General features: G+C 57.6%; 2 protein-coding genes across 2 annotated transcripts; one reads left to right on the top strand and one right to left on the bottom strand.

The window, feature by feature from the left end:
• Positions 1–753: 753 nt before the first annotated feature.
• KVR01_011338 (uncharacterized protein) lies at positions 754–5,261 on the bottom strand. Its single transcript, XM_044792712.1, has 4 exons — positions 2,822–5,261; positions 2,632–2,769; positions 1,866–2,575; positions 754–1,805 (listed from the first exon to the last, which is right to left on the bottom strand). Exons 1-4 carry the CDS (start codon positions 3,514–3,516, stop codon positions 1,276–1,278), a joined length of 2,073 nt encoding a protein of 690 aa, XP_044639713.1. The 5' UTR covers positions 3,517–5,261; the 3' UTR covers positions 754–1,275.
• Positions 4,776–5,842, top strand: KVR01_011447 (uncharacterized protein; the record flags this gene model as incomplete). The annotated part of the gene is made up of 3 exons (XM_044794832.1): positions 4,776–5,007; positions 5,061–5,120; positions 5,682–5,842. 3 exons carry the CDS (start codon positions 4,776–4,778, stop codon positions 5,840–5,842), a joined length of 453 nt encoding a protein of 150 aa, XP_044639822.1.
• Between the last annotated feature and the right edge of the window lie 6,301 nt (positions 5,843–12,143).

A 12,143-nucleotide genomic window follows, 5' to 3' on the forward strand; every position in this document is an offset into this window, starting at 1 on the left:
CCTGGACCAGACAGAAAAAAGAAGAGCCCAAATTGAATCAGTCCACAAAAAACGGAAAAGCCATTTTAGAAGGAAGCTATCGTAAATAGACCTCTGAAGCGGGGACGAAGGCGGAAGTAGAAAAAATAGGGAGAATACCATCATGTTGGCAGACCGGCCGACCGGCGGGAAATAATGTACCTAACCTAAATATGCGACATAAAGAAGAGAGCTGAGCTGACGCGAGTGGAAAAGAAGACGTTACCCGAACAGGGAAAAACCAGAGGGAGAAAAATCAAAACCCATCAAACTTTGTACATGAAGCATGCAGAGAATTCCGGGAAGGGGGCAGGGGTGGGGGGGGCTTCGGCAGAAGCAAAATACCCATTCTCGCCGGAAACCGAAGAGGCCCCCTGTCTATCCGAAGAGCAGACCAGCCTGCGTGTTGTGCATGTTTTGTGTGTCGTCGTGTGAGTGTCATGGTGGTGTGGGTGGTGGGAGGGTGACAAGGAGAGAGCAGGTGTGTGTGTGGTGCGTGGTGTGCTTTGCTTCGTCCCGCGAGTTATTTCCTGGGCACAACCCGCCTAGTTCCTTCGCGCCCCTGGCCCCTGGCCCCCACATCGTGTAGCCGATGGGAAAAAAAAGGAAGGGAAAGGGAAGATGCATTGCCCATTTTCGAGCCGGACGTGTGGCAGGATATCACCATCTTCGAGGTTGGCTCTTGGCCCTCTCCGTGGTTCGCTGGCTCCAGCCCGCCCGCCCGCCCCCCTTTTCCCGAAGTTCCGAAGAGAGAGAGAGAGAAACACCCCCCCTGTTGCCTGTTACCATTGCCCCACGAACCCCTGACCACCCCGTACCCAGTTTGTTTTGACCGAATGCTTTGCTTCGATGTCGGTTGAAAAAAGTGTGATGCCATGCGCCGTAGCCTCAGCCGTAGACTGCCCACTCCAACCTGTCCGCTTGTGGCCCATGTTGTTGACAAAAAAAAGCGTGTCTCGTAGATCCTAGCCGGCCAGGCTCCTGGGGTTGCCCTCTGTTCCATCTCGCAAAGCACTGCAGCGCGGGTCGCTCAACTCCCGGCCGTTCCAGAGGCTTGCTGGCAAAGTCGGCGTCATAAGGAAACAATTTCAGACCAGGTAAATATGGACGTGTTGCTTCAAATGTAGATTGTGTCCTGGAGCATGCCATGGAACCACTTGATAGCCTGGCTCGCAGCCCCGTGTTTCATTGTGGCGCTGGCAGACCCATGTCTGTGTCGAGTTTGACCACAGCTCCGTCCTTCCGTCGCAAATTTCCTCAATGCGCTGAGCTGCCTTGTGGGATCGTGAAACTCCTCTTCCTCTTCAGCTCGCCCCCGGGTCCTCCGTAGTCATCACCACTCCTGTCGCCCAGGGGGCCTCCGCCTCCGAATTGGTCCCGCATTGGTGTCCTCGAGCTGTGGCCCGAGCCCATGCTGGCGTGGAAAGCCTGCGAGAAGTCGTTGGGCGGCGCGATCGGCGCGCTCATCTGCGGCATCGAATAGTCATGTGTTCTTGTCGGGAACCCTGGCGTCCTTGGCAGAGAAAAGTCGCTCGGCGCTGTCAGAGGCGCGGTAGGGAAACCGGTGGAGTATGGCGCAGAAGTAACCGCGGCATGGCGATGCGTTGGTGACGTTGCTGAGCGAAGGGCATGGTGGGAAGCGGAGTACGACCGCTGGGCGCTCAGATCGAGGCCGAGCGGGAGGGTCGCAGACGAGGCGCGCAGGCGGGATCGATTCTGAGAGTTTTGGAAAGAGCTGGCCTGGAAGTTCGGGTAGGACATGTGTGTTGGTGAGGTGACAGATGAACCTGGACGTCTGCTTTAGCAACCTGGACTTTTCCCCCTGTAGAGTAAAACTTGTTACTTACCAGCATAGGTGCTCGATTCGTAGCCCCCCAAAGTGGTCGAGGGAGAGCCACCGAGCCCCTCTGAAGGCTGATAGACCGACTGCTGTCGCCCACTCAGAGGTGTTGGGCTTGCTGCTGCGGGATGGTAGGACGAGTAGTCGATCGAATCGCCTTTCCAGGACATGCTCGACCGGAGTGGTGACTGAAGGTTGTCGGACCTGGATCGGGTGAGTGTCTCCCGGAGCTGTAGTGGTTGAAGAGGTCTCATTTGCTGCCTCGAGTGGTGGTTCGGGACGGTCAAGCCCGTCTCCATGCTGCCCTGTCTGGCAAAAGGGTTAGACGTCCTGGGCCCGGCGCTCAGGGGCGTCAAGTGGTTCGAGTAGTCATAACGGTCGCTGGAATCCTGAGACATGGGAGTCAACAAGTCCGGATTGCTCATGGATGCAGAGGTGTTGAACCCTATGTTTCCAAAAGCTGGACTCAGCCCGCTCGAAGACATGTGCTCACCACCCTCGGCTCGTCGGACGTCCACCACCAGTGGGCCCCTCATGAGGTGATCCGGGTAGGGGCCCGGACCAAAGCCAACAGGAGATGCCATTGGGGTACCGAGCCCATGTACGGCTCCATATGGCGAATGAAGGGCTTGGACATTGTCGAAGTCGTCAGGCACAGCCCTCATCTTGATCATGCGCTCTCTGTCGTCGGCTGTGAGGCGCTTGATCTTTGCTCGCCTGGAGTTTGTGATTAGTGCTGATTTTCGTTGACAGCTGACAAGGACTGATGTTACCTGTTCTGGAACCAGACTTGCACCTGGCGGGGACTCAGTCCTGGGATTTCCCTCGATAGTCGTTCCCTGTGCGCAGCATCAGGGTGTGGTTGCTTCGCGAACTCGCTCATCAGGAATCGTGTTTGCTGGTGAGTGAGTCTAGAAACTGTCAGCCTTGTGCGTGCCTTCACCATCTGCTCGCACTGCCTACCTGAATCTCTTCATCTTTCTCCGCGCTGCGGTTCTCTCGGCAGGTGTCATTTGCTGCAGTGCTGCTTCGGTGTCGCCGTCGACCATGTCATCCTCGTCAATCACTTCGTCGTCGTCCTCCTGCTTGGGTACCTGTTCCTCCTGACCAGACTGGCTGGCTGGCATTTCCGCACCCTGACCAGCAGAGGAGACCGAGCTCACTGGATTTGAGGAGAGCGACATCCCGGGAGTGTCTGTCGAGGCCACTGACTCCTCTTTCACAGAGTCTGACGCCCTCTGTGCGTATACATCACCCTGAGTTTCTGATTGCTCCGCGATTGGTGATGGTTGTCTCTGTTGATGCAGACCCAAGGGGTCTGTGCCACGTCGCAGACTCAGAGGCGGACTCAGCGTGTTCGGCTCCGTCTTGGGCTCTATATCCATGGAGCTGCTAGCCTCGGAGGCACTGCGCGGGTGTGCCTGGGACTCGGAGTTGCCACCGGACGCTGTTCCATGACCATAGGACTGTGCAAAGACGGAGCTCTCCCCAGGAGGGATATACGAGTACTGCTGTCCCTGCCAGTCAGACTGTGTCGACAAAGGAGCGTCAAAATTGTTCGACATGCGTGGACTAGCTTCGGACCTGTGGTAGAAGCTCTCGTATTTGCTTGTTGACCAGTGGCTTTTCTCGGAATCGCGTTGCCGGGTAACAAGCATTTGGAAGGGCGTCTGAGGGTGATCCGGGGAAAACGCCTTCTTTTGTCTGTGGGGGACGACGAGTGTTGTGTCGTCAGTGCCGGACCACTGGTCTGAGTCCCAGAGAAGCGAGTGTGAAGAGGCTGCGCCACAAACGAGAGTCAGGTCAACTGAAGGGGCGTGTCAACGCTCAGAGAATGTGTCCGCTAGTCGACGTGGAAGCAAAGGATAGAATAACAAAAGGCCAGCTGTAGATGATAGACCGTGTTTGACTTCGGCCAAGGGCGGTATATCTGACTGGCTCGACCGATTATGGTGAATTCCACAAGAAGTATCCAAAAAGATTGGTCGTCAACGGTCGCTCCACGTTGCAGACTGCGTAGATTGAGTACGTCCTGTAGGAGTCTGTCGAGCAAGCCGGGTGGGTGTATTGAGGGCACTCAAGTCTGTCCTCGAGATTACAAGCCTGCCGGTTTTTTGTGTTCAACAGAGATGGCTAGCAGGAAGAGAGAGAAGTGCCCAGCAACAAAGTCGTGACACACGCAAGTGCGGTGAGATGGAGAGAACTATCAGGTCGTCAAGGAGATCGAGGTGGGTATCCAACGACATGTATCTGCCGAGAACGACGGCCGAGCTGGTGTTTATAGGATCCTCCCAAGAAGAGACGAAAGTAGAAGCCAACAGGGAGTATGTGAAGCTAGCCCTGAGGACTGGACCGCGGGCTGTAATGTATACAATTCGAGGGTCTCAAACCTGATGGAGCCGGCGGGGTTGGCTGATTTTCAAGGTACTGCTGGGAGTGACAGGTCCCCCGGTCTGCATGGAGTTTAGAAATAGCCGTGGCTGCAACAAGGTCAACCCCTATGGGGGAGAGGAGCCCTTGTACTTTAGTACAACACGGGTGGATCCAATATCACAGGTACCGCCAGGGCTGCCAGGCTGGACGGAGAAATGTCAGGGCAGAATCCGAAAAGTAGAACAGGGCCTGCACGGGCAGCCGCAAGGGCGATGGGTGCGATCGGGAGCATGTACCTGATACCTCATCAAAGACGGTGGGTAATGCCTGGGTGACCCCGGTGCCCTACTTTCTCGACAACTCCACGACTCAAGTACGGCCCGCGGGTAGTAGTGTGGTGGTGTTATTTTCGTTTGAAAGGGGTAGGGCGCCACGGCTTGAGCCTGAGCCTGGACCACTCTGCTCTAGGCTGGGTCGAGGGTCGCCGGCAAGGGCCAGAAAGCACGCAGACCAAGGAGTACTTGGTGGGAGAAGTCCCGGCTGAATGGCTAATGCTGTAGTATCAGTGGGCCGGAGCCAACCAGACAATGAATGGGCACTAGGAGGACACAGAGAGCTGTTGGGCTTATTAGGTGGGCAAGAGAAGGGTAGCGAGGGCTATAAAGGTGATGGGATAAGCATAAAAGACGGAATGGTTGAACCGTGTGCCGTTAGGAGTAACTGCGGCTCCTGCTGGGGGGCTGGAGGAGGCACCTTTGGCCGACATGGACAGGAGCGTGTGTTCATGCAGCTGCAGCAGCAAGCACTTTGGTTTTGGGTTTGGGTCCAGCGGCCTCGACCCACGAGGATTTGACCAGCAGCAGAGGTTCCTGGCTGCTGGGCAGGAAAGGCCCGTGCAAGCAAGCGTCCAGGTGAACCCAAGGGCGCCGCAAGTGATGCTGGATGTGAAGGTTCAGAGGGAGATGAAGAAGCGGCCAGGGACTCCGCACAGGAAGAAGGATACGCCTGTACAGAGTACACAACAACGTTGTGAACCGTCTCGGCTGGAATATCTGAGCAGTGTTCATTGGTCCTTGATTACATTAGTCCTGTGTTGACTCCACGGATGAAAGCATGACCGTTGTTCAACCTGCCCCTGACACGGGCCAATCAGAGAGCATGATGATTCAGGAGGAGGGGTGTATGAATAGCAGCAGCTGAAGCGCAGAGAGGAAGGACATGGCTCTGAGGGTGGGCGTGGCCAAGGGCCCACCATGAGGCTTTGTTGCGAAACTCGCTGGGAGGGTGATGCGGGAGGTGGGGAGGGCCAGGGTGGGTACAATTCTCGATGGCAACCCCCCGGTCAATCATGGTTACAGAATAGCAGGGGTGTGCAGGACAGAAGGATGGGCTGAACGGGCAGACAGATCACTGATGCAGATCTCAAGCTGCTGTCGGCGTCTCTTGTCAGGCGGCCAAGACGTGCAGGCGAGCAGGGACTTTCCTGTCCGTCCGGCGCCCGCCCATGGCCCCAGGCATCGGGTTCTCGTCGCGAGGGAGAAGAGGCCGGTCGGCGACCGCGTCCGGGAGCGCGACGGTGACCAGAACCATGACCATGAGCTTGAAGGGTGACAGGACAGGGCTGAGGCGGCACAGGCAAAGCGGCCGGTCGCAGTGCACTTGTTTGTGCCGCAGGGTCGACCAAGAGCCGGCGGCACAGATTGCGTCTGTGGGCGAGGCTACGATCGAATATCTGGTTCCGAGCTAGCGAAGCAGGCACTTGGGTTGGGATGGATGTCAATAAGGGCAGGTGGTGGCAGAGTCGCATCCAGGCGTGTATAATGCGACCAGGGGACACTAATGAAAGGCGCTGCCAGTACCCCGGATTTTCCAGCTTCGCTCAAGACGGCTAAGCTTTGATAGACGCAGGTGAGATCTCCCGGAGCCACAGCATCTTGTCGACGGACGTTGGCCGCGAGAGGGAATTTGTCTTGTTGTCACGGTATGTAGCGAGACGATCAAGACGATCAGCACGGGAAGCCAGCCCGAGAGTCTAATGTCAGATCACGGATTGCCGGCGCTTGGTGTGGCAGAGACGTCGAAGCTCAAACCTCCATGATTCTCGACCGCCGGGGCACCAAGCGTGGGTAGACTGCCGCCCCAACGCGCCCCCCCTTTCATTCTGAAAAAAAAAAAACCGTATCTGGCACAGGTATGATTCAGGGCAGACCCAACACCAACTTGTTGGCACGCATGGACAGAAGCTGCAGTTGGTCGGTCGGCTCAAGGAGGTGGGTGTCAGACCAGCTCAGAGTGAGCAGTGTCACCGCACCCGGATCAGGTCGTTAGCATGCAGGCATATCAGCGACGGCCGTCAGCTGTGATACTGGGCTTGGCCTGGGCTTGGGCCCGGGCAAGGGTCAGACGGGACGAGATGAAGCTCGGTGATTGAAGAGCGAGATGGTGATGTGTGGTAACTCTGGTGAGTGCCAGGGCGAGAGCAAGGGCGAGAGCATGGGTTAGCGTGACTGCGCGAGTGAGTGAGCGTGAGTGTGAGCCAGGCCCAGGGGCAAGGGCAAGGTTCTCGACCCGTGTGCAAGGAGCGGTGCACTGTGCTGTCTGTCAGTCTCTGTCAGTCAGTCAGTCAGTCAGTCTGGCTGGCTGGCTTGCAACGCGCGAACTGCACAAGAATGAAATAAACCCATGTACGCTGCAGACGGCAGACTGAGTAGTGAGCCAGCAAGGGTTGATCAGCTGTTAGTCCGATCGCCGTCGATGTGGTCCGTTGCGTGACATCGCTCTGGTGGGTTTTGAAAAGCCTGGTGCGGAAGCAAGAACGCTATTTGAGAAGGTATGACCAAAGAGGAAAGTCAGGAGAGGAACAGAGAGCGATATCTCGACGTCTACATTGCCCTACTGTAGCCTGACTCCGTAGTGCCACCAGACATGAGAGGAAGGCAGGAGAAGGGGGTAGGCTATGGTGGCCGGTGTGAGTTGTTGGTTGTGTCACTACTGTCGGGCCAGAATGTGGGAGGGCATGGTGATCAACCAAGGCCCAGCCGACCCGGCTCGGAGTTACTGCTGTTCCTGTGGTGGTGATGTTGCGTCCCGAGGGCTGGCTGGACAAAGTGACGACGATGATGGATGGTTGTGACTTGCTGGGTTGTCGACGAGCTGGGGTAGAGCCAAGGTGACGATGGGCAGGCAGGGCAGGCAAGAAGGCGGTCTTGGGCAGGTTCCCAGGGTGGAGACTGCAATCTGTGGTGCTCCATACGGAGTACTGTGTATGTACATGTACGTAGACATGCACACGTACGGAGACATACGTACTCCGCACACGCAGCTCGAAACCGAGCGAGCATGCTGCATACCTCGAACGTCGAGCATCCCGCGCGCGATGCAGCCCAGATGGGGTTGAGGTTGACGTCGAGGTCGAGGTCGGCAGGGACGAGGTCGGCAGGGACGAACAAGGTCGAGGTCGAGGTCGAGGTCGGGGCCGAGATCGTGGTCCATCTCCACGTCAACATCGCAGTGCCGTGACCAGCCAACTGACTGCCCAGTGCCAAGGTGCCCAGGTGCCCAGAGATGGGCAGCAACCCTCGACGACAGACGTGACCACCAGGACCGCCTGCCACAAGCGACCGAGGCTTCGTTCGGCGGCCAGGGCGCCAGGGCGGGCGGGACCAGGGCGGGCATGGGCCAAGGCCGCGGCCAAGCCCTGGGTCAGCAAGGCCAACTGCAGTTCCAGAAGATTTCGCCAACATGGCCTACCGTTTCATCAGGGACTGGGCTGCCACACGACCCCAGTACCCACGGCCCGGCTTTCCCATCAAACGCCGGCGTTCCGTTCCAAGAGCTCCCCCAGAATCCACAACCCTGTCCGTCTTGGTGCCGACACGCCAACCTCGATAATCTTAGCAGCAGAACACGCACGACACGCAGGAACAATGGACGCCCACGCGCCGCGCGGTGGCCCCAGAGTCGCGCTGTTACTATTTTGACATGCCCAGAGCCCGCGCTGACAGGGAGCCGGGGCAGCACAAACTGCACTACCAAGGCAGGCAGCCAGAGACAAGATGGGACGAAACGTGGCTGGCTTTGGCAACGTTTGCTGCTGGTGACGGACAGACAACCTGTGGGTCACGGGACGGCTGACAGAACGGCCTAGATACTGGAATGGGCATGTACGGAGTACGTACAGGGCAGAACGGGCGGCGGGCAGCACGCCCTCCTCGGGAGATGATGATCTTGGGGCCTGTCGTCTTGTGGATCCTCCGCTCAATCATGGATGGGCCCATGGATTACCACCCGGTACCAGCCACTTGTCAGATCTCAAGAGATCCCGCCCGCCCGTTTCGCGGTACGCACCAGAAGTACGCAAACACACACATTCACTCACCCACATACCCACACGGCGCATACACACACACACACGCACATATACACACACCCATCAACGATGTGCATTCGAAAGGGGTAAAAACCTTGGGTCTCGGCTGTCCATCCTGGGCAGTCAGGGCGGCCAGGCCACCCAGGCCCATCCCCACGTCACCACTCCCCCCCGCTGCCCTCCGACTCGTGACGCGTGAGCGAACCCACTCCTCCTACAAGACCACGCCGCCTGTTATTGTGTACACGCACAGTCCAGCACAGTCTGATGCCTGCCCTCTCTCTCTATCCGCGATCCAGGCACAATCCATCGATTATACCACCCAGGCTGCCAGACCCCCGGGACAAGCTGGCCTGCTTATGGATGTGGCTTACAGCCATCGTCCGATTCCTCCTCCGGATCGTCCTCGAGTGCATCACTCTCACCGAAGCATCCATACCTTGGGTACAGGATTTCCAACCCAGGATGCTTCCAAATTCAGGCTCATAGCACATCTCCAGCCACAGCTGCGCCAGAAGGCAGAGGAGATGGCGCTTGCACCTCACCGGCCAGCCACGCCCATGCCATGACACCCGCTGGTCTCGGCGACGTACGACTTATTTCAGGGGCTCCTTCAGGCCCACTCAGCTTCCCTACCGATGAGGCCCCGCTGCCCTGACCTGCCCTGTCGGCAGTTCTCCCTCTGATGATGCAGCCGCCAGATCCACCTACAAGTTCCCCCCAGCGATCCACGATCGGCGAACCCTCCCCTTAGTACCAACCACTGTATCATTGCCGAACGTTACCCTGCGGTACTTGTACGGAACTGATTCATCATCGTCAGCCTTACACAGATGACCCGAGCGAGGCAAGACATTTTCGGCCTGGCCACCATCTTGCAACGGTACCCTCGCCAAGCGAGCAGCAACATGACCTCGTCTCAATCGGTCCGCCAGCCAACTTACCCAACCTTACGAGCCAGCCAGCCAGCCCACACTCCGGTACTTTACTCCCACTCCCCCGTCTTTGTCCCCATTCCCTCCTTCTCCTCCCCCCGGCCATCCCTACCAGCCCGACGGATGGCCACAGAGCCCGGACCACCGGCGAATCCATCCCCGAGATTTGACTTCCTCTGTGCCTGATGTAATGCGTGATGAGGACCGGCTGTTGGCCCCCAGCTGCTGGTCATGTCCTCCAATTTCCATCGCACTCCACGCTTCCTGGCTCCCCAGGGCTCGACGTAGATCTCTTTACCGTGGTATACATCCGAGATGCGTCCAATAACATCTTGGCTTGCAATCAAACTTGATCTCGGTGTCTAACCCGCTGACCCGCTGTTGCGCGACCGACGAAACCGCTCAACAACCCTGGTGCGATACGCAGTGGCGTTCATAAAGCGCTCAGATGTGTCAATGCCGCAAGATTGGGATGAACGACAAGCTCCCAGTGCTGCCACGCATGATGAAGAATGCGCAGCCAATTGCCTTCTGCGCTGCAGCAGGCCGCGCTCGACCCTTGCTGACGCCGTTCGCCAATGCGTCTCTGCAGGCAAAGCATCGTGAACAACGCTTCCAAACCTACAAAGTGCCGCATAAGCAGGATGATAGGGGCGACACAACCCAGGATACTTCTTCCATCATCAGTAGTGCGGTCAAGTTGGGCAATTTCACACCGGCTAGCATTGCTTGCATCCTTACTAGACGTGCCAGGCCTGACGGCACCGCTTACGACTCATGACTTACCCAGTACGGAAGCCAGCTGGCTTTGATGCCAAGCCATCCAGTGACCCGGTCAAAAGTGAGACTGCTCTTCCAACAGGTAAGCTCCATCTACCCGCCTGTCTGCTAATAAAGGGGTCATGGATGTCGTTTAGGTTTGTGCCTGGGCAGTCGCACTTTCGCGAGGTTGTTCGCATTTGGAAGAGAATCAGGCCGAGCCCTTCCCAGCTACGCCCTGACGCGATGGGTTGCAGTCGGATTTGGGTCCGTCTTTGAGAAACCTCCCACAAGACATTTCACATCCGACCCGTCGCCCCTGCACGGCTCTACTCCAAATCAGAGCGCTGTCCTACGGCTGCCACGAGCAAGGGGGTTACGAACATTTCTTCTCTTTGCTAGCCGGCAGGAGGACGCCAGAAATGCGTGTGACAGGGCGCATACTGAGCGGAGAGGCCCATCTGACCGGCCAACTGAGGACCTCTGGTCTAGACACTACCACGGGAACAGCAGAGCAAAAGCAGCTAGCCGCGCCCATGGTATGATCGGGAAGCGCACAGTCTCTCGTCTTGAGGCTTGTTGTCTGGCCCTCCCCTGTTCCACAGCCGCCGGCAGGGGCCTGGACTGTGCTCCCTAGCCACAAGTCCTCCCGACCGCTCCGCGACGTGGCTGGGCGAACGGCGGCGTCCGTGAATCGGCCTTGTGGCGGCCAGCACTGAACACTGAGCCCCGCCTTGCACCTGGCCGTTGGGAAAAGAACTGTGCCTGTTGCGTCGGGCGGAAGGTGGCGGATCTTCGCCGGTCTGCAAGATTACCTACCACACGAAGGCAAGATCAACGACGTTGCCAAAAACTCTCATGTTCGAGACCGTCTCTGCGAGTACGTTACCGATCCCCGAACTTGACCGCCGGGGCTGGATAGGCTCACCCCTGTAGCATGGTGATGGCCCAGATTAAAGGGTCCACGGCACGTCTGATACCCACTTCTACCGGAGATCCTCTGCGGATATTCTGCTGCTCGCCCACAAAGGTTGTACTATGTAATCGCGCTTCAGTCTTCCGGAACGCAGATCCTAGTCTTCACCCACCTTCTCAGCCTTCGCTGGTCCCGGGGAGTGACGACCGTGAAGGCATTGTTGGGTCGGAGATTTTGGAGACTGATGAGGCTCAATCTCCTGTGTTTGACCAAGGGACCGTGTTACTACATAGTAATTTGTCAATCGTCAACTGCCAGCACGCCTGTCCCTGGACTGGGGAGCCCAATCGCACAATCGCGTTCAAGGAAGCCCTGTCCCAAGGTCAGCCTCCGGCTGAGCGTGCTACTGATCGTGGCTCGCAGTGGTACAACCAAAAGACAATGCCATGGCGTGTTCCTTGACTGGCGAGATCGGGGCAGATGCCCCACGACATTGGAGCGCCTCGCGCGTATTTTGATCCCACTCATACTCGCATCGTAGTCTTCAAAGAAGTGGATGTCGTTTCCCAGATATGATCAACTGCGCACGCTCAAACGACATGCGATAGTTGAGACGAAAGACTGATCGGCCGCTCAGAATAGCACTTGGGGTGGAAACCGTTTCTAACTACTACTAGGTACGACATGGTACACAGTTTGGTACGCTCACCCCTACCCGCGCCTTGTTCGGATTGTTCACATTTGCCGAGGACCATGGTAACTCGGATTCGTGCCTCGCACGGTAAGGCATAGGCGAGACTGGAACTCCAAGACAGCGGCGCAAGCCCTGCACCGATTCGACTCCATCCAACTGTTCCCAGCTTTGTATCTGCGGAGCACGCGATGATGTCTTGCATCACCCACCCCGGTGCCACTCGGTTGGGCCTGCCCACC

The sequence above is a fragment of the Diaporthe batatas genome (genome assembly GCF_019321695.1).
Source record: "Diaporthe batatas strain CRI 302-4 chromosome Unknown Contig00015, whole genome shotgun sequence".
NCBI classification, from domain to species: domain Eukaryota; kingdom Fungi; phylum Ascomycota; class Sordariomycetes; order Diaporthales; family Diaporthaceae; genus Diaporthe; species Diaporthe batatas.

Excerpts from the sequence above, each read along its gene's own strand:
- KVR01_011338 (XM_044792712.1), bottom strand. The coding sequence starts at position 3,516 with ATGCTTGTTACCCGGCAACGCGATTCCGAGAAAAGCCACTGGTCAACA. Across the intron at positions 2,576-2,631 it reads CAAGTCTGGTTCCAGAACAG|GCGAGCAAAGATCAAGCGCC; the intron begins GTAACATCAGTC and ends CACAAACTCCAG. Across the intron at positions 1,806-1,865 it reads CGAATCGAGCACCTATGCTG|GTTCATCTGTCACCTCACCA; the intron begins GTAAGTAACAAG and ends GCAGACGTCCAG.